Source organism: Chelonia mydas, chromosome 10 (genome assembly GCF_015237465.2).
Source record: "Chelonia mydas isolate rCheMyd1 chromosome 10, rCheMyd1.pri.v2, whole genome shotgun sequence".
In the NCBI taxonomy this organism is placed as follows: Eukaryota; Metazoa; Chordata; order Testudines; family Cheloniidae; genus Chelonia; species Chelonia mydas.
Window position 1 is genome coordinate 16517178 of NC_051250.2, and position 21273 is coordinate 16538450.

At 41.6% G+C, this 21273-nt stretch overlaps 2 protein-coding genes across 6 annotated transcripts in view; one reads left to right on the top strand and one right to left on the bottom strand.

Moving 5' to 3' along the window:
• LOC102943123 (cytochrome b-c1 complex subunit 2, mitochondrial) lies at positions 1–17619 on the bottom strand. Of its 2 annotated transcripts, none has more exons than XM_037910497.2 (15): positions 17494–17619; positions 16327–16503; positions 14045–14137; positions 13764–13913; positions 12819–12883; positions 11815–11871; positions 11338–11462; positions 9406–9503; positions 7376–7433; positions 7105–7200; positions 5619–5818; positions 5227–5307; positions 4475–4551; positions 1439–1592; positions 1–345 (listed from the first exon to the last, which is right to left on the bottom strand). In XM_037910497.2, exons 2-15 carry the CDS (start codon positions 16360–16362, stop codon positions 262–264), a joined length of 1374 nt encoding a protein of 457 aa, XP_037766425.1. In that variant the 5' UTR covers positions 16363–16503; positions 17494–17619; the 3' UTR covers positions 1–261. The 2 variants fall into 2 exon arrangements, with proteins under 2 accessions (XP_037766425.1, XP_043379476.1); XM_043523541.1 differs by lacking the exon at positions 17494–17619 and adding an exon at positions 17273–17397.
• The window catches only part of CRYM (crystallin mu), a 17805-nt gene continuing 14103 nt past the window's right edge, over positions 17572–21273 (top strand). For 2 of the 4 annotated variants that reach the window (XM_007060621.4, XM_043523542.1), the window contains exons 1-3: positions 17572–17744; positions 18790–18940; positions 19922–19984. In XM_007060621.4, coding sequence (XP_007060683.1) covers positions 17572–17744; positions 18790–18940; positions 19922–19984 — 387 coding nt within the window. Of the gene's footprint in view, positions 17745–18122; positions 18142–18336; positions 18432–18789; positions 18941–19921; positions 19985–21273 lie in introns of those variants that run through there. The other 2 variants (XM_043523544.1, XM_043523543.1) reach the window with 2 other exon arrangements.

A 21273-nucleotide genomic window follows, 5' to 3' on the forward strand; every position in this document is an offset into this window, starting at 1 on the left:
TTTCACTATATTTAAGTATTTTTAATTGATAATGTTCAATGTTTCCATGCTTATACATACCTTACTTTCAGTAGATAAATATTAACAAAAACGAAGCATATGAACTTAGCAATTTATTCAATATATGCAAGCCCACAAGTTAATTATCTATTAATTCAAATGTCAGAATATTAATCTAAACAGGCTGATTGTAACTTATGTATAATGTAATTGGCATACAGTGAAGAGTCCAGTTTGAATCTGCCTCAGTTTTTTTTCCTACTACAACTCATCAACAAAAGGGGTATTTCCCAAGTTCCCGCTAGCTGCCATTGATTTCTTCCCATCAACAAACTTCTTTGCAGCCTGAAAAGAAATAAATAAAAATTGGACATTAAGGAAACATCCATTAGGCACACTGAACAAGCTTATCTCATTGCTTCAGAGTCCCAGCTTCAACTGATTTATGGAATCAGCAATGTAATATTTCTTATGGCGATGATTTTTAATAAGCTGTCTAAACTGTCTCAGTTTGACAGATTAATGATATCAGCCTGAGGAATGTAGAAAAGTAGCAACTTTTCCCAGCTCTCTGAAGTGGTCATACATATGCCTAATATAGAAAATATTTTCTATTCGGGTCAGAAAAGCAGCAGAAAGGTCGAGTGTATCAATCACTGAAGTTAGAGTCAGGAAACCTAGGTTCTATTCCCAGTTTGACCAGTGACCTCCTGTGTAACCTGAGCAAGTCACTTCGCTGCTCTATGAACTCTATGTCCGTCCCACCTTTTGTCTGTCTTGTCTATTTATATTATAAGCTCTTTGGGGTAGAGACCATCACTTACGATAGGTTTATACAGTGCTGAGCGCAATGGAGCCTCTAGGTACTACTGTCATTCAAACGAGTAATAGCAGCTTTGTGAAGAGATTTTGATGTTCTAGATTTGTTTTCCCCGCTAGATTTCCAGATGGAATTTGTTCAGTTCAGATCAAGATTATAATAATTGTCATTACCACTAGCACAGCGTCTCAATAAAATCCTGTGAGATATTCATTTTGCTTCTTACAATCACACACTAGGGTTGAATCCTCCATAACCTTACTCAGGTGGAGGATTCCCTACTGACATCAGTGGGACATCTCCTGACTGTAGTTTTGTATGATTAGGTAAACAGCTGGAATTTTTCCTACTTGTAATGGTAGAATTCAGCTAAATTCTCAAAGCTATATTGACTTTGCCATATACAATATTAAAGATTGTTCCCATCAGTAAACTAAGCAGACAACTGAAAAGGCATAGCTAGCAGATGTTTGTAAGCATCATAGAACCACTTTTTACAGGGTCCCTGTATATATATTCTATACACGCAGAAGAGTATGCTAGTCATAATTGTGCATAGCAAATGGAATCATTTATGGAATCATTCTGTAAACAATGTATATGGCCACATTTACTTACATTCACAATATCAGCAGTGGCTATGGAGTCAATGTTTTGAATTACAGCTGTTGGGGATGTATATATACCAGATGCCAATGCCTCGGAACCGATTTCATCAAGTAACCCGTCTGAGGTCTCAACTAACATCAAGTATGTGGCTTTCAGATGATTTCTGCCAAACAAAGTGTTGAGAATATCTGAGTAAGTAAATCTTGCATTGTTACTCAGTAGTTATAGACTAAATTAGAACTCCCAGTTGTGTGTAGTTTTATGCAACTTCGGGCTCTTAACTTCACTTCTGCTTTAATGCCCACCTCTGAAGCATTAGCATTCTGGGGATAAGCACCCTGCGATACTGGGATATTTTTATGGCTCTTCAACTCAATGATTTAAAGTCTCCTGCTGTGTTGAAACAGAAGCTTTCTCTTATGAGTATGGGAGCCTAAAACATATGATCAGCTGAAGAGGTAATAGAACTATTCAAAAGGACAAATTCCAGAAAGCTGAGAGGTAAGGTGGCAGAGGACCTCCCACCCCCTGCAATGGTCAGAAAGCTCTGGAAAGATTTTCAAGGGTCAGATACCAACTAGAGGCAGAAATAAAAGATGGAACCCTCAAGCAGGGCCTAAGGTAGGTATCTCAGCACACTACCCTTTCTCCAGTAGCTAGGGAATTTTTTTTTTTTTTTAAAGCTTCTGGCTGGAATGTGAATATTTCAAGCCTTGTTGGGCAACTTTCAAACAAATTTAAAGAATGTGATCATTTCAGTATTTTCTAGCCATAGATGTTCAAGTTTTAGCTTTGGCAGTTTTTTGAATATTAGAGATTTCTGGTTTTAGGTTTAAAACTAATTATCAGTCTCACCTAGAAAAGTATAGACAGTTTTACTGCAAGGTGTAATCAAACAACAAAAACAATTAACACTTTTCTGTACAATAGGTTAGTGCTTCGTTTAAAGAACTGTAGCATAATACTTTTTGTTCCCTTATTATTTATTTGCCTCAAGCAGGTTCCCATTGCTAGTCACAATCTAGTTTATGAAAGTTAGTGTTTATTTTTTATTTTTAAAAGTAAAATAGTAACAGTTTAATCCAAAAAGGTGATCTATGGCACACACTATAATTGAGAAGTAGCGTTAATGTTATGACTGAATTCAACTAGGGCCACTAATACCTGCATCAAACAGTAATTATTATTTTTTTTTTTTAAACTACACCCCAACTACAGGAAAAATTAGCAACATACTCCAAGGAAGATAATACGGAGAAAAACACTGCAGAAGAAAAAAAGTAGTGAAATTTATCTATATATATTAAGAAGATTTGTATTCAGTGCTATAAATAAACCAACAGGTAGAAGATTTAACATCTGGCTGATGAGAAAGGATATGATAATTTATCATGTTTTGTATGCAATCATGCAAAGTGTAACACCAATTTTCTTTAAGTTCTACATACAATCTTATAATAAATAGATTTTATATATGCAAGGACTCAGTCACTTCTATTCACTGCCTGCAGCTGAATCTCCTGTGGGCTGTAATACTTCGGCCTAATTTTGGCTGTTACGTTTAATGTGTAGCAGTGGCCATTATATACAAAAAGTCAGATTAGATGATCTGGTAGTTTCTTCTGGCCTTAAACTCTATGGGTATGCCTCCAGTGCAACTAGACACCCGTGGCTGGCTCGTGCCAGCTGACACGGGCTCAGGCAAAAGGGCTATTTAATTGTAGACATTCAGGCTTGGGCACTATGATCCTGTGAGTTGGGAAAGTCCCAGAACTTGGGCTGCAGCCCAAGCCCGAACATCTACACAGCAATTAAACAGACCCTTAGCCTGGCACAGGTTCAGCTACAAGTTTTTAATTGCAATATAGCTATACCCTATGACTTGGGATAGTAGTTGAATTTTACTGCTTTAATTTAGAACAGAAAAATCACAATACAATCCCAGAAATTAACTGCACCTTAATTATTACAGTTGTACCCCTCTGTATTATTAGTTAGCTATTGTGTTTGCAGGTCTGCAAATCAGGAACTTCCAAAACTGTTAGTTTTGCCATCAGAGACGTGGCAATATTACTTTCTTACTTTATAGGGCTTTCAAGATTAGATACTTAATGTACTTGGGTAACGCACCACCACCAATTTAATGCTTTACGTTTTCAAAACATTTTAAAAATACCATTTGCAGGTCCTCAATGTTAGTGTTTTGAAGATGTAAGTGCATGCTAAATATTGCTGGTTGGGGAATCATCTGAGTGTTATCTTGTAGGGAATTTCCTAAATAAAGCAGTTTAGAGAAGTATTTAAACTGGAATTGTATACTCTTGTGCGCTATAATTAAATCACAGCTTCTGCTGACAGCTGTCATTTACATCTAATGAAGTAGTTAACAGTAAGCTATTCTTTAAGAACACTTTTTGCTGATTTAAAAAGTTTCTATAGGAATTGCTGCTAGCATAGAATTTACTGTCATTTTCTTAACAGCAACAGTAATACTTTAATTGGGTAGGCAGTGTATACCATTCCCATCCCTGCATGCTTTTGCTAGGTATAATTACAGAGGAACGAGTCTCAACCTAGGTAGTTATACTGTACACCTACGCAGTTGAAACTGTTGCCCTACAGAAGCCTCTTTATAAATGCTTACTGACAGAGGAAGCTGAGCATCTGATGTTAAAACTCCACTTCTATAACAAATTAAAGCAGTGACACTCAGACCTCAGAGCCAAACTAGTGATCAACATTACCTAAAAGTTACAGTAGTGTAAATTCATTGTTTCATTTACTATAGTACTATATATTCATATTTAAACAGTATGTTAATATATATGAATTCTCACAGAAAAATGACTGACCAAATATTTTATCAACTACAATTGGTTAATAACAGAAAAAGCATCCTGATCGGTTAATAATTAAATCAGCGTTTTAATATCAAGTGCTGCAAAGAGCCGCAGGAGACTCATAAAGAGCCACTTGCGGCTTGAAAGCCCCAGTCTGAATATCACTGAATTAAAGTGTTTATTAGACTTTTTTGTATCAACTTACTTAGCCCTTGTGACATCTTCATCAGTGATACTGCCCTGAGCAATTGCCTTTACCTGGTTCAAAGCAGCCTTAATGACCTAGGACAAAAGTTAAGCAGTTTTTTAAATTTGGCACTAATGGCTTGATCATTCCCAACCCACAAGGAGTCTTCTCTTTATTGAGCAGAAACAAAAGACATTAAGTTTGAAAGGCTGCTTCACCTGTTTCACATTCCATTTTATTGGATCATCATTCTTCTCAACCTCCTCATATATTAACAGCCTCCTCCAATAACTGTTCTACACTGTATTCAGTCGGGGGGCTAACAAAAAAGTTTAGTCTGTGCTTTGAATCTCATACTGCCTCCAAAATGATCCCAAGTCCTTACACCAAATAAAATGCGATCACACTCTCTTCCCCCATTAGATTCAAACCCAGCTCTCACAGATGATCAATTCAGCCAGGTTTCTGCCAGCAGCCTAGTTCATTAGCATCCACTTCAAAATGGATACATTTAACTACTTATATTCAGCAATCTCAAGAATGCCTTCACTACTGCGACTTTATTTTTGTACTTGTACTTCCCCAAAAACAAGCCCTATTCCCTGCTTTGAGGAGTTAAGTCTTGTATCAATAATGCAATGTTAGTTTAAATCCAAGTCAAAAGAAACATTTCAAACTCTTGTTCAAACTACTAGATAGTTACACTAATAACTAGAATTTAATAAGCCAATATATCTGATCAAACCAACAAATTCTAATCAGCAACTTACCTCCCCAGCAGCAGAAGCCTGGGATATAGTATAAATCCCAAAGAGTCCAGAATCAGAGTAATTGACATTAAATGCTGCAGCCTGTGAAACAAAATTTTCAGTTACTGTTCCAATAATGAAGATTGGATATTCAATTTCTCCTTCAACAAAATAGCTACCAGTGGTATCCAATATGCTAGAATTAGAAAGATGGGTTCCTTCTGTTGAAATGAAACCAATTGGGGTAGAAGACATTCCATGAAATATTTTTAATTTGTGTGCTAATGATTAAAAGAAAGGTTCTAGCATAGGGGGCTTTAATCTCTCAAAGGACAAGAATGGTTTGGTATATATTTTTCTATTGCATTTGTTTTTTCTTGGGAAGGAAAGTTACAATAAACCTTTAAGCTTACATCAAATGGTTGATTAGTTGTCTTAGCAATAGCTTGGAACAGTTTGCTGGAAATATTGCTTCCCCTTTTAATAAGAGGCCCTGCACCTAGAATATGCTGAAGGACACTGAACGCATTTGCTTCTGCACTTCCAGTAGCAACTCCTTCTGCTACTATGGCAGCATGGACAAGGCTTTCACCATTCTGTTCCCTGATTTCACCTGAAAATAAGAACAAAGAAATTATAGTTAAAAATATAATGTATTAAACTTAATATGTGAATTAGTTCTTATCATATACCTCCAACAGTGATTTCTAGTCAGTAAAGAAGAAAAGCCATTAATGAAGTTTAGTTGTAATATTAAGTCCACAGGATCTTGTTCCAAATATTGACAGTGGACATCAGCATTGACAGTTCAAGAAAAATAATCCCCTTGTTTTATAAAAACAGAAAAGGTGTAAGCCTTACTTTTTCACAACTTTCCCATAATCAAAGGGCCAAATTCAGTGGAGATATACTTGCGTATTCCAGGTCTGAATATGGTCTAAGGGCTCGTCTGTATGCTGATTTAGTGCATGGGAAGCTAGGGTATGAATCTACAGTGCACCAGCCTGCCAGGCACTAACTGGCCATGGGGACCATGCTGCTGCACACTACAAGTTTGTAGTATGTCAAAGCGCACATATGGAATTAGAGCATGTCTGCAGAGTTCACACAGTTATTTAAGCATACAGCAGGATGGTGCGCAGTAGATTTATACGCTAGCTTGCTGTGCACTAAATCACTGTATAGACAAGACCTTAGACCCCCTATTGCAAAAGCTACAAAATCCATTGAATATCTGCCTGAAGGTAACAAGTTCTCACTCAATAGCTAGATTTTGACTGTCTGAAAGATTACTTATTCATTTTAGCCAACCCAAACGTAGTCCAGTTATCTCCTAATTTTCTGACTTAAGACTGTTTTCAGCTGGTTGCAGAAATAACCAGATTGTTACGCAGAATGAAACTGTATGAATATTAGTCCAAGATACTGCATCAAAAGACCTGAACTGATACTCAAAGTTTGTTATGAAATATTTAGTGGCCTTCCTGGAAAGTGAGCTTTTCAATACTCCCAGGTATCCCTTTGTTACCTTCCACACCCCTGGGACACTTTACTGTTTCAAGTATACAAATTCTGGTATGGTGCCACTAGGTTGTGTGTTTTCACTTTATGGAATATAGTGGAAGGATGGCCCTGTGGTTAAGGCATTGGACTGGAGGTTAGAAGATTTGGATTCAGTTCCCAGTTTTGCCACAGACTGTTCGCCATCTTTGTCTTGCCCTTTGTCTATTTACATTGAAAACTGTCTCTATTCCTGTGTTTGTAAAGTACACAGTACAATGGGGGATCAATCTCAACTGGGCTCTTGAGGTCATACTTAAGTCTTAATAGAGAAGACCAGCACAAACCTTGTAGTTACCAAAAAACCCCCCACCCCAAACATACACAGATTGTGTTTACCTCCACGATATTGGGCCTTAACACCAGAAGAACCAGCCCCGCTCCTGATATTTAGAAATTGCTCTCCAACTTGTTTTAGTTCAGAATGGCTTACACCTGCAATATATTTGTATTAAAAAGAATCACATGTAAATTAACAGTATTCGAAAATTAACTAGAGATGGCTAACAATAAGTAATTTAGATGTACTTTAAGAGTGCTACTTGTAGAGATGAAGTTTGATTACTTGTATAGTTTTCTTTTAGTGCACAGTATGATACACAAGACATACCTAGTCCCACCAGAGCCATTCTTGCACTTGTGAAGTTGTTCTGTACAAACTGGTGCAGCTGCAACAATAATGTTGTGCGTGTTAGGATATTTCCACAAATAATAATAAAAGGCAACAACCATGTGTCAGGTTACTCATTTGAAGTTTTTCAAGTGGCAAAGATCCTTCTAGGTGTCTATTTTGGTAATACTGAAGAACCCTTTAAAGCAGTGGTCTCCAGCTTTAAGCAGAAGATCAGTTTTTGAATTTAAGTGCAACCCAGGATCTACCCCACCCCTTCCCTGAGGCCCAGACTTGCTCACTCCATGCCCCCTCCCTCCGTTGCTCGTTCTCCCCCACCTGCATTCACTTTCACAGAGCTAGGGCAGGGGTTGTGGGCTCTGTGCTAGGGCCGAGGGTTTTGGAGTGTGGGAGGGGGCTCCGGTCTGAGCCTGGGGCAGAGGGTTGGGGTGCAAGCTCTGGGAGGGAGTTGGGGTGCAGGGAGGGGCTCCGGGATTGGGCAGGGGGTTGGGGGGCAGGAGGGAGTGCAGGCTCTGGAAGTTTGGGTGCAGGAGGGGGCTCAGGGCTGGGGTGCAGGCTCCAGCCGGGTGGCGCTTTCCTAGAGCAGCAGGGCTAAGGCAGGCTCCCTGCCTGCCACAGCACCACGCTGCTCCCAGAAGCTGCCAGCATGTCCCTGCGGCCCCTCCCTGCAGCTCCCATTGGCCGCAATTCCCCATTCTCGGCTCATGGGAGCTGCGGGGGTGGTGCCTACAGGCAGGAGCAGTGTGTGGAGACCCCTTCCGCCACGCAGGGACATGGTGGCCGCTTCCGGGAGTGGAGTGGGGCCAGGGCAGGCAGGGAGCCTGCCTTAGCCCCACTGAGCCACTGGACTTTTAGCGGCTGGAGACTGTGACTGACTGGCAGAGGCTCTGCGATTGACCACAATCTATCGGTTGGTGACCACTGCTTTAAAGACTTTCACAGAGCAAAAGTGGTGGTGTTACTAGCATGAAAAAGCTGTTACAAATAGAATTGGACGTCCAATGTCTTAGGTCAATAAGGAAGTTTAAAAAAAGATGGTATCTACAATTGCCTTGACTCAAAGGAGTGCTGTTTAAATATTTCCAAAGTTTACCAGGAATCAGGTCATCTACAGAACTGGTTCAATTTTTATAAAAACCATGAAAGAAAAACCTCAAGCCGTGAATAAAATTTGATCTTGCAGTAGCACTACTTGTCACTGCAAAAGTGACAACAGTTGCCAGTTGCACAGAGTTTAGGGATGCAGATAATTTCCTTTTTAAAAAAGTATGCTCTAATCTTAATGGGAACTTCTGTCCATCAATCTCTGCAAGGAGAAATTACAAACATATTTCCCTAAATGCATAAACTTAAAACTCCAAACTGTTACGCACACAAATCGTAAGCTGGAAAGAGCCAGACCCACCTGATTTTTTATTGAGTTTATTTATTCTGAGTGGCCTCGAGAGAACTGCAGTTTTAGCTCTTAAACTACCGTTAATTTTCACTGCAGTTCTGTAAGTAGCTGTATCCATTGTTCAAATATTGTAATTCTGACGGCAGAAGGTCTTGATGCTTCCAACAGCAGTTGTGTACAGGAGAGACTGTTTTATGCACTCTCCCCATAGTGGCAGAAGCGTACTACTGTCCTATGTGGAAGTCACTAGCTCTTTGTACATGGATATCTGCACTTCAGTGCAGGTCCTATTGATAAATAATAGAAAGCCAGACACATAATACAATGTAGCCTTTTCAAAGGCTTTGGAATCACAGTTGATAAGAGCCACAAGAAAATTTTATACCCAATAACTGAATTTACAGTCAGAAAAAGGCTGACTTTACTTCAGCAGCAGACTAACATTTGAGATGAGGACGCATCTATATAAGAGTATTATTTTGGGAGAATTGAATAAGCCAAACATGCAGCTTTAAGTGTCATGAGAGAATAGTTTTATAAAAGAAACCAGAGTTGCAGATTCACATCTGTCTCTTTATATTGTGGCTACAATATGTAAGATATATATTCCTACCTGTTCTGGTGTAATTTTCCCAATTGCATAATCTGGACAGTACAAGGAGTTAGCAAGAGCATTCCGATAAGCTGCAGCATGCAAGTTTTCAAGAATACCTAAAAAAAATGAACAGAAGAAACACTCTTACAAAAATGTAGTTTAATAGCTACTTTCACTGAAGAGTAGAGATGGGATGAACATAGGAACTGCGAAAATGGATCAGCATTGTGGTCTGTCTCATCCAGTATCCATTCAGCATCAGATGCTTCAGGGGAAATCACAAGAAATCCTGTATTAGGCAGAGGTCGAATAATCCAGGAGGTCTCATCTTTATCCCTAAAAATTAGAAATTGTCTTAAACCCTAAAGCATTGCTTTAAAAAAAAATTAGCATTAAATTTTAACAAATCTGGATATTCTTATTATCCATAGCGAAGTCCAATCCCTCTTTGAATCTCAGTTCTTCACCAGAACAGCACTGTGTGACAATTAAACTGAAGTCATTACGCATTGTGTAAAGAAGTATTTCCCTCTACCACTTTTGGATATCCTGTCACTTGATTTCATTGAGTGGCCCTTGTTCTCATGTCCTGAGACAGGGAGAACAGACACTTCCTGTTTACCTTTTATAATACTAATAATTTGTGTACTTTACGTTCCCCCTCATACATCTCCTTTCTAAAGCGAACAATCCCAGTTTTCTCTTTATCGCACTTCTCTGAACCCTTTCAGAGCTTTATTGTTCTGAATGTTGACTTAATGATAAAGCTGACATTCAACCCTCAATGGTCTTTTGCCTAAGTATTACATACATAGTAATACAACATATAATAGTAAGCAACATATAGACCTGAAACCCTTCCGCCAATAGCTACATACAAACAGGATGGGTTTAAGAACAGTGCATACTTAACGTTATATTTTCTTGCTTTTGTGGGTTTGGTGTTACTTTTTTCTTTTTAAGACATTCTTTAAGAGCAGACATGGTAGATCATGATTACAAACCCTTTTAAAAATGGGAGTGTTTAGGCAGTTTAGTACTTTTACAAAAGAAGCTGTAATGTTTCCTCAAAAGTAATAATTGTTTATTGTGCAAATATATGACATATCTATGTTTTTATAAATTATCTTAAGTACCCCTTATGAATACTATTGTATAAAAATATGCAGTTTTTAATAGTTCGATATCTTGGTCACAAAAGAGTTTCATCAAAATATCAGAAGTACGGCTTGCAGACAAACCACCTATTTTCGGATAAGCTTAAAGAAACCAACACGATTCAATTTTATCATTAAAAATACTTATTTGAACATCACCTGTTCTTCAGTGTGTCAGAGTTTTAGGAAAAGTGCCTGTGCTTCAAAATAAGCTACCAGTTTGCCAGAGAAAGAAATAGGATTCAACAGGGCATGACAGTTTGGAGACTTCAATATGATTAAATGATCCAAAACAATGAGTGTCATACAGGAATACTAGTATTACTTAGACGATAGGGCTCAAGTCTCAAGATGTCTAAGTTATGCAGATATCCTGAAACAAGCTCACATCTTAGTTGGGTTATTACTAACATACTGATGTAAGACTAGATTGTAATTTAGATTAGTTTAATGAAAATGTTTGTTTTATATAGCATAGGTAGTAAAATTCCATAAAACTTCAAGAAGCCATTTATCCATTCAATCCTAAATAGCTTTCTATTAAGAAAGTTTTTATAATGCAAATAGCTTTATTTATAAGATGGGCTTACCATGCTCTCCCTCCCTATTCATTTCTGATTTCATGGAGAAACAGACAACTATGACTTTGTCCAGAAGGGCAAGTGGAAAATTAACTGGAGGGGTCAAATTGCTCAAAGTTAAGCGAAGAATCCTCTTTACATTTGTGGGGTGGGGGGTGTTGGGTAAATATTTTTGTGAAACTGTCATAGCTGGTCATTTAAAGCATACTTACTAACTTGTGGATTTTGAAAGACAACTGCTTTATCAACTTTTAATTGTGCCTGAAGCTCTGTTACTTCCCAAGGTCTGAATTCTGGAGCTGTAGTGACATTAATTAGGTACTCCATTACTGTATCACTGAAACAAAAAGACAAAGTTATGAAGGAATCTAGTTAAAGATTTCTTTAAATAAAAGTGAATATAAGGTAACACATATCCAAACATATCCAAGATATACTGTATTGATAGCCCATTCTGTACAATAGTAAGAGTCCAATTTCATGCTACAAAGCACACACCTGAACACTGCAAAACTGTATGTAATTAAGTACAGTGTCAAACCATTAATACTTTGATAAAGTAAACAATAAGGGCATATGTTAGAAGTGACGTTGTTCCTTCCCCTTAAAATAATGGTATTCTGTAGCTTAACTACTGTGGTTTCTTGCAGAATATGCTTTAAACTCAATTGTTACATCTGGATACTTACACATAGTCACGTAGGCATTCAACAGAATAAATCATGTTTTCTCTTGTGGAGGTTACACTAAACGAGAAGAAATTTCAGAAAGTTATGTTGAAGATACTGGATTGGACCATATGTTCCTTATTGATGTAAATTCCCTTGCCCAAATTCCGGACCAGAATGCAAAAACTCCATTATTTTTTAAAAAAGATTGTACTGGTCTTTTAAACATTCAAATGGATAAAAAAAGTGCTAATGTAAAAACATCTCCCACCTCTACACAAATTCTGAAAAATGCCAACAGCTATGAGGCATCTATAATTCAGGTACATTTTTAAATTGCAAACTGAATAGAATTTAGGTAGAATTGCCCAGAAAACCTGCCAAGAGAGAAGTGTATTTCACTTTTGTCTTTCTGTTATATTCAATAAAAACCAAGCCTCCTTAAATAAATACTTTATTAAAGTTCTTAAATAAAGTATAACCATATCCCTTTGGGGTCAAAGGTTGTACCTTCAACTTAATATCCACTGGGCAACTTTTGAGATACATTGTAATAGAATATATACAAGAATGCATTAAAAAAATCAGCAATGTCTTTTGCATTTCTAAGTGTTAGTTTTTGTACTTTGAATTCCCCACCATCTAATTACAAAAACTGCTAAAAATCATGTACACTTGTATTCTTTTGCAAATTTTTCATTTGTAAAACTATGAATAATTGATTAGGATAAAGGAATAGAGAACAGTTATTTTTTGTCTATTACAGATCATTTTTGAAGCATGAAAAAAGCATGCTTTTTTGAAGCATTAAAAGAAGAAGATTCATACTTCAAAGTTTACATATAATCACATAAGGCAGATCGGTCCATGTAGTTGATGTTCATTGGGCATGTTTATGTATTTATTCTTTTTTTTTTTTTTTTGGCACTTTGGGTCATTTTGCACATGGAAATTTTAGCCATACTACCTACAGTTTCCATTATTTTCTGAGCAATACAGATTATCTTTAAATAATAGTTACAAACCTTAGGTTACCTCCAACAGCTTCAATGCCACGAGTAATCTTGAAGGAGGAGGCTCCCTTAGTAGTCTATAAAAAACACAGAAGCAGTTTTTACATTTTTAGGTATTCCAAGAACAATTTTATTTGCATCAGGTTATTAAATATAATTCTAGGCACAACATTAAAAGATATTTCCAGTCTGTTTACCATGAAATATTTTTTCATTTTCTTGTGTGTACTAACACATTTTCATAATCTTGAATTTTTAGCCAAATAACTAAAATTAACATGCTGTTAAAAAAAACAAAACACATTAGTTTTTAATCGAACACACTTAAGCAGTGGAAGATAGCTAAAACAGCATGGGCAGTATTAAGTCTACAACCATAATTAATAAGGAGGTCAGTACTCGAAAAAGATGATTTCATCTACAACCACAGATATGCCCATATATTAAATCAGATCACCAGGGAGTGAAACTGAACTCAGTAAGACCTCGTAAGTCACCCTGGAGCTTAAGATGTTCTTATCAGTAAGAAAAAAACTTTATTTGGAAGTCAATTAAATAGTAAATACATATTAAACATTCAATTTATCTTTTACTGCATTCTGTGTATAGCCTCATTAAAAGATTGGTGCAATCGCTCAATTTCTTACAGAGCAACACTGAATTAATGCATCAATGGTTGTTGATGTTTGTGACACATTTCTGACTACTAGAAAGTAATGTGTCATCAACTCATTTCTCCCAGACAACTAAAGTCATCATATGGTAACAGTTTTTTCACTAGCCACCTGTGTTCTATATGAACCAAGAAACCAGAGGTGGAATGATACATCATCATCATTCAGTTAAGCAATCCAGTACCTCTAGATTAATTTTAATTACGTGGGTTTCTCGAAAAGATCTCAAGCATTTCACCATTTTACCTATCTTCAAAGAATTAAATAGAGAAAAGATACCTACCAAGTTTGACGCAAGACGGAGCAAATGGGAAGTTCCCATATTGTTGGTGGTTTCATATCTGCTACCTGCTTTAATGAACACACCAATTCTTGAAGCAGGGGAATAGTTTTCCAGAGAGGCAATCACTAAGCCATTTGGTAATTTTGTGATCTGTATAATAAAGAAAATAAAGACCTATTACAGTTTAGCAGTCCGTTAAAGGTACGGTCACCACACTGTTCCTTTGTGATCTGATTCAGTCCAACACAAAAAAAAGGTTTAAAATATTCATTTGCACTGACCTCAAGATCCTGTGGCTGTAGATGTAGCTTTCCTCGCTCTGCAGCTGCTGAGGCTTCAACTTTGGGAGCAACGCTGAGAGAATAAAACCTCTTCTAAAACAGAAAATATCAAGCAAGATTAAATAGGAACGTATTTCTACTCTCAAATTATATATCACTACAGTATCTAATGGAACACATTAAGCAATAATTCAGAACATACAGTTTTGAAATACATTAACCAGTGTATGGCAGAATGGTTACTATATCTTTTAACCCCTGAGGGTTTAATCTGAGCAGTTTCACATTCCTGTTGGAGCCCATTCAAAAATCACAAAGGTGAAGAACTACAAATTTAAGAATGATAAAATTAATTCTGCAGTCGCAGACTACTTGGGACCTTGATTATTATCACAAATGCCATATTGCACTGTTGTATTAAATATTTAGTTATATGAAAATTATATAGCATACTCTGTGGTCACTACTGCAACTCACCAAGCAATTAATCACATGGAATTTAACTAAAATATAACATAACATGTGGAAGTGATACTCTTAACTCCTTGGTACAAGTGGCCCTACCCTTAGAGCGCCACCTACCAGCAAATTGACCCAACTTCACTAATAACTGCATAGATGACATGGACTTTCTTTGAAAGAAAGGTTCTCAAACTTTTTTAGCTAAGCTCCCCTTCGGAAATTCATTTCCTATATATAACACCCTCACCCCACCCCCTGTATATCCAGGGGGCTAATCACCACGTGGCAGTCAAGGAAGTCTTCTGCTCCCTGCAGTGGCCCTGTCAGCCCCCACGACTTCCATAGCACAGGCTCTGTCTGATAGCGAAAGCAGACAGGGCTCTGTCCAGCAGGCGGTCAGTAGTCCTGGGGGGGCCTGGTGGTCTGTCCAGCAGAGAAAGATATCTGTTGTTGCACAGGGAGAAGAGCAAGAAGCTATGGACAGAGCCCCCTCCTGAACCCTGGTCCTTCAGCACACTTCGTAGGCCCTTGCACCCTTGATAGTCTTGTGGTGCTCTCCCACGCCCACCCCAGGGAGCATGCCCCACTGCTTGAGAACCTCTAGTTTAGACTCAGGACTACAAGGAAACTACAGCAGTAGTCAAAAATCAGAAATGGAAGGCCTCCAAACTGAAGAGATGGACAATGGCATAAGAGCACCCCACACAGCCTATAAACCCCAAAACCAAGAAGTATAATTGAACTTCATGTGTGAAACACTATTACCTTCTTCCTCAAATGTTAAGTTTATTTTTCATATAAAGACTCACTTTCTCCCCAAAACCTGAGAGTAATGAGTAAAAATTAAGTGACCAAAAAACCCCCCAAACCAACCAGACATGTTGAGGATCTGATAGAATTTTTAGGCCATTAACTTAAGTTACCATGTCTTTCTAGTTACACTATTACATGCTTTTCACTTAGCGACAGGGCTGGTTAATATATTTTGAAGCTACTTGTATCTCAATATAGGTTTTATCACCACAAAGGTGATAAATTACTTCATCTCCAGACTCTTTCCTAGTTCGACTCAGTAGTACAGACACGTCTACAATTTATACAGAAAAATACTAGGGCTCCCAAGATATTTATTAGCCTACCTGTGCCACTACCTGCAACAGACAAGGCGCCTTTCCCAGTAGGCCCTCAATAACGGTTAGAATTTTTCCACTACGTGCCTGACACAAGTCAAGTCCGACAACCAACGGGCAGGCTAAGGCACTAACTAACAAGGGGAGGCTGCAGGTTTAAGGGCCCTACAGGGAATAACCCTTGCAGGGGAAGGAAGGAGATCCCGTCCAGCTGCCTCCCGAGGGATTCCTCCTCCCGCACCTGCTCACTGCGCGGCTCCCATGGGAACTCGGAGCGGCGGCCCAGGCTATCCAGCCCGGCCTCCCCTAGCAGGGAACAGGCTGCTCGTTTCTGGGAGGGAGAAGGGCAGGTAGCAGGTCCCTACCGGAGCGCCAGGGAAGCTGCTCTGGCCGGGGACAAGCGAGGACTCCCACCCGCCGAGCGAGGGCCGAGCTGGGGCCGAGGTGACCTTCAGACGCTCAGCCCCGCTCCCTGCCCCGGACACCGCCGCGGGCTCCGCTCCATCCTCCCCAGCCTCCCACACGCCCCTCCCTCGGTCTCAGCTCCACGCCGCACCTGAGAAGGGGGCTGCCCTCAGCCCCCTTACCCGACAGCAAGGCCAGGGTCAACACCGCCTGGCCCGGACCCAGCCCCCTTCCAGGTGCAAGGACTCCTCGCTCTGCCCCCCTCCCTCACCCCTCCGCACTCACCGAGAGGGAACGAGCAATAGTCGGGATCCCCTTCATCCTCTCCGTGCCGCTCCCGCAGCTGCCTCCGGTGCCCCCCCAGAGAACCAAGATGGCGATACCGGAGGAAGACTCTGCCTTCCCAGCATACACCGCGTCGCCTTGACCTTCTAGTTGTAGGCGACCAGCCTCTACTGCTCCCTGTTCGGGATTGGACGAGACACCTAGACAACCCTCTTTCACGGCTCGGCCACTGCGTCCGAATGATGTGCGCCGTGCGCCTGCGTGGGGGCGCAAAGCCCCGCCCACTCCCTCTAGTAATTCCCACGGCTCTCCATGGGGCCCCGCCTTCTCTTGTGGAGCGCCCCCTGCGGGGTGCAGGCCAGGGTTGTGCGCTGTGGCCCACGATCCGTTCTTGTCTGGGTGGGTCGTGCGGCGCACGGGTGAGCGGGGGGGCGGATCGAGGGCTTATGCCCTGCGGTTCAATAGAGAGCCATCACAAATCCCGGATTCTCCCCTTTCCTAGCTGGGCTCGTACCCGGAGATTCCGTAGGATCCCTCAGTAGCTGGGGTAGGAGTAGTGACCCCACAGCACAGGGCGTGGGATTAGTGAAGAGACGTTGCAAAAAACTGTGATCCCGTGGGAAACAATGTGCTCCTTTATGGGAAACGCATCGCCCGTGCCCAGGGCGTGTCACCCAAGTGGAACAAACAGGCTGCAGAGCTGGGCTCAGACGGGGACAGTTCCCACAACGGAGGCTCCCTCCGTGAGGCATTACGTTATGCCCTGGCCACACGCACCGTGGGTTTACCCTCTACCCGTGGCGGGTGACCTCCCTCCGCAGTGAGCGAGACACCCCACAATAAGGGATAATAATGAGCCGCACAATGCGGGGAGTTCCCCATAAGAGTGTGTTCCTTAGAATAACGAGGAAAATGACACACACACACACACCCCCGTGACCTGTACCTATGAGATTCCCTGGCGGTGATTCCCCCCTTTCCAAGATAAGGGTCCCATGTCCATAATGATTGGGACGTGGCAGCCGGGTCACATGCCGCCGTCCGGCCCCAATAGGCGAGGATGGATACTCCAGAGTGTCCCGTGTACCCACTAGGTGGCGCCCCGCGCGGCACATTTGCAGCAGCCTGGCGAGGGGGGTGGCAGCGTGGGTCCCGGACAAAACTTACAGCCAAGCGGGCACAAGAGGCTACAGCCGGAGGCGTACGAGGGTCTGTGCTGCCCGTCCGGCCCGTGTGCTGGTCACCATGAGCGCCGCGCCGCCGGTTTTCCTGGGCTCCGAGGTGGTGGAGAAGCACCTGCAGCGCGCCAGCCTCCTGGTCCCTTCGCTGGAAGCTGCCCTGGCCAATTTCTCCAGCGGCGCGGAGGGAGGCGTCGTGCAGCCAATCCGCACCGTCGTGCCGGTGCAAAAGTACAGCGGGTAAGTAGGGGTGCACGCTCCAGGGATCCCCATCACGGGCACTCCACGGGGGCCCCCCTCTCGTCCTGAGCCAGCGTGGGGAGAGGGGGGGAATCCCTTTCTCTGTCCCTCTCCACGGTGAGGGCTTCCTTGAGAGTCCCCAGTTGTGTCTGGTTAGAGAGATTTCCAGCTGGGATACTGCAATGAGAGTAACCAGGCAGGCGCCCCTCTCCTGTCACGTCCCCTGCACCCGTCTATTAGTGAGCACTCGTGCAAACCGCTACCGTCTCTGAAGTGCCCGACCCAGGCTGGTGGAGCGGGGCTGTGCGCTGGAGCAGCAGCCAGCTGCGTAGGGCACCAGGCAATTTGGTGCCCCAAATTTTCTGGTGTCCTACGCAGCTGCGTAGTTTGCGTATGGGTAAGGAGGGCCCTGGCTGATGCTTCCTTCAAACGAGTTCTGGAGCTGGCTCCAAATTGCTTTGTTCCTTTAAAATCTATGCTGAAGATCAGAGAGCCAGGCTGTTATAACGTGTGCCCATTGGCCGGCACTCTGCAGTAACAGGATAAATCACTGCTATGTCTCTGCGCAGAGAGAGACAAAGCGGGACTGCTAGTGTTTCGGGGATAATAATTAGTAGGAAAAGGAGAAGACTCTGGGTGGAATCCTGGCCTCCTCTGACGTCAAAGGGAGCCTTGCCATTGACTTCAGTAGGGCAAAGATTTCACCCTGTTAGTTCTGAACTAAAGCTGTAAATAGTCATTAACAGCGCCTGGTTAGGAGGAAAGTCAATAAGCAAACCATTAAAGTTAAACTGTACTAGAAAGCTGGGGTGAAATCTTGGCCCATTGAAGTCAATGGCAAAACTCCCATTGGGGAGAGATTGCATCCTTCTTTAGAAAACACACATTTAAATAGCCTAGAAAATGTGGAGAAAAGAAAAAGTAGGGCTATAGAGAGGGTTATTTATTACATTAGAGATCAAAAGCAGTTGCTTATTAACTTCTTGCTAGTTAGCTAACAAATTATAAAATCTGATGTTAAATGTATATTTTTTCTCTTTCAAAGATTTTTAGGGGTCATGCCTGCTTACAGTGCAAAGGACGATGCTCTAACAACTAAACTGGTAACCTTCTATGAACACAAAAAGGATTCTTCTGTTCCCTCTCACCAAGCAACTGTATTACTCTTTGACCCAAGAAATGGCTCTTTAAAAGCTGTAAGTTCAGTGTGCATTGATGCGTTCTGTTTTGTTAACAGTCTCTCAAAATCATACTTTGATTTTAGATGACATAGCTGGTGTAAATCGCCATCACTCCATTCACTTCAGTGGAGTTATGGCGATTTGTGCCAGCTGAGAATCTGGCCCTCAGTCTTGTCTGTTTTATTCTCTTTAATCTGTACTCCTTTCTTTGCTTTCTGAAACTGGTGATTTGAAGTTAAGCTGTTTATTTGAAGAAATCCCCCAACACCATGTTTAGTTGATATTTTAGGGGGAAAGAATAAATTGCCAAATATTCTGAACTGTTAAAGTCAGTGCAAGTTTTACTGTTGGCCTCAGTGAGAATGGGATTGGGGGCTGTAATAGGAATTTTGGGATATTATCTTTCTTAATTAAAAATGAGGATAATGGTTTGAGAAGGGCCAGAACTGTGAAAGTGTCTGTTTCTCAGCGAGACTCCAGAATCCATTTTCACATGATAATTGAATATATAGAGCCAGAGTCTCCGTTGTGCTCACCCTGGGTACAGTACAAGGTAGGGGGGCATTTGATTATGGCTCCATGATTCTCTGCCTGTGCCCTGCTTCATATACGTGCTTGCAATAGTCCCCAACGCTAGCCAGAGTGCAGTGTGCTCTGGCCATGCCTTCATTGCTCTGAAACACCCCCGGTACTGGGATTTCCAGGAAGTGTAGTGTAGAAATGGTTATAGTGGGTCGATGCCACTGGGATGATGGCCAGTTTCCACTCACTTTGTGCTGCATGAGTGTCATGAAAGGAGTGTAGCAGGGAAGAGAATCTGCCAATTTTACATAGAATATATTTGCAATTGTTGCATTAATAATCATCTTCTCTCAGGTTTTCCTTGTCCCTTCACATGATATATCAGTCGTTAAGCACTAATTCACACATGGAGAAAGCAGCTGGCATTATGTTTTCAGTGTTCATTTCAGTCTATTTGATTTTCTTCTTTAAAAGGTCATGGATGGCAGTGTCATTACAGCAAAACGAACTGCTGCAGTTTCTGCAATAGCTACCAAGGTAGGTCTGATGCTTTATAAAGTGGGTTGAAGTAGATTATTGGTGTGTGACAAGGCAGCCCTTCCTCGGGTGCCCTCCTGCAGCATGCTGCTGCACGACCCATGAACCTGCCACAGTTACCCCTTTCTTCCAGAGTCCCCAGTAACTCCAGGCAATCTTTCCAGGTACCAATACCCTTTCCAGCATTTATTTATTACAAGAGTCCCAAAACTGTAATCCAGAATTCCTCAACACAGTCCAAATTCCCCCGTTCCACAGTACAGCCAATCTTTCAAGTCACAACAGTTCATGAACACACCAAGTACAGCTCTTATGTCTCTCACTATGCTCAGGCTCTCAGGTACAGCTCCGGCATCTCTCACCATGCCTCATCCTAGCCCCTCAACCTGGGTTGCTTCTCTGCCCTGTTTCATTCTCAGGTCTGGCTCTGACTCTCACCTGGAGACATCAGCAAGCTCACCCCTACATCCTCTGCCAGCCTTTAGCCCTCTCTGGTCTTTCAGGCAGCATGTGTCTCCTTCTGCCGCTCTCAGCCTTCAGCCCTCTCTATCCATGGCTCTCTGGCCTGGGGAAACTTGTATGCGATTCCTCAACTGCCTTTCACTTTCACTGACCTCATCTGGCTCACTGCTCAACATGGAACTCACAGCTCCTTCCTTCAGGGGCAGCCCAGCTCTGCCCTCAGCCTCTGGACTCTCTCTTGCCTTTGGGCTGTCTCTCATAACTCCCAGGAGCAGTCCCGCCCTCCTCATTACACCAAACTAGGGCACACCTGGACTGGAACAGGAGAGCTAGGCCAGTTGTCCTGTGACATGGTGTCATGTAAAATAGCTTAGAGGTCAGATGCAAATGCGATATAAGAGCCTTTCAATCCATGCCAGTTCTCTTTAATCATAGGTCAGTACTAGATTTATGACAATGTTCAATCCTCAAAGAAAAGCCTAAAACTTGGTTGTTCCTGTTTTAATTCCGAGGGAGTTGTGTAGAGTCAAATAGTTTAAGGCCAGAAGGGACCACCAGATCATCTAGTCAGACCGCTTGCACATCACAGGCCACTAGCTCCACCCAGTTAACCCAGTATTGAGCCCAATAACCTGAATTAGACTAAACTATTGTGTACCATAGACAGCAAATAGGAGGGACCAATGTGAACCAATGACCTAGCCCTCTGCAATAGCAGGGAATTGATTAGGTGAGCTATCCGAGATGATCCTAGTAAGTCACATGTCGCAGAGGAAGGCAAATAACCGCCAAGGTCCCTGCCAATATGACTTGGGGAAAATTCCTTT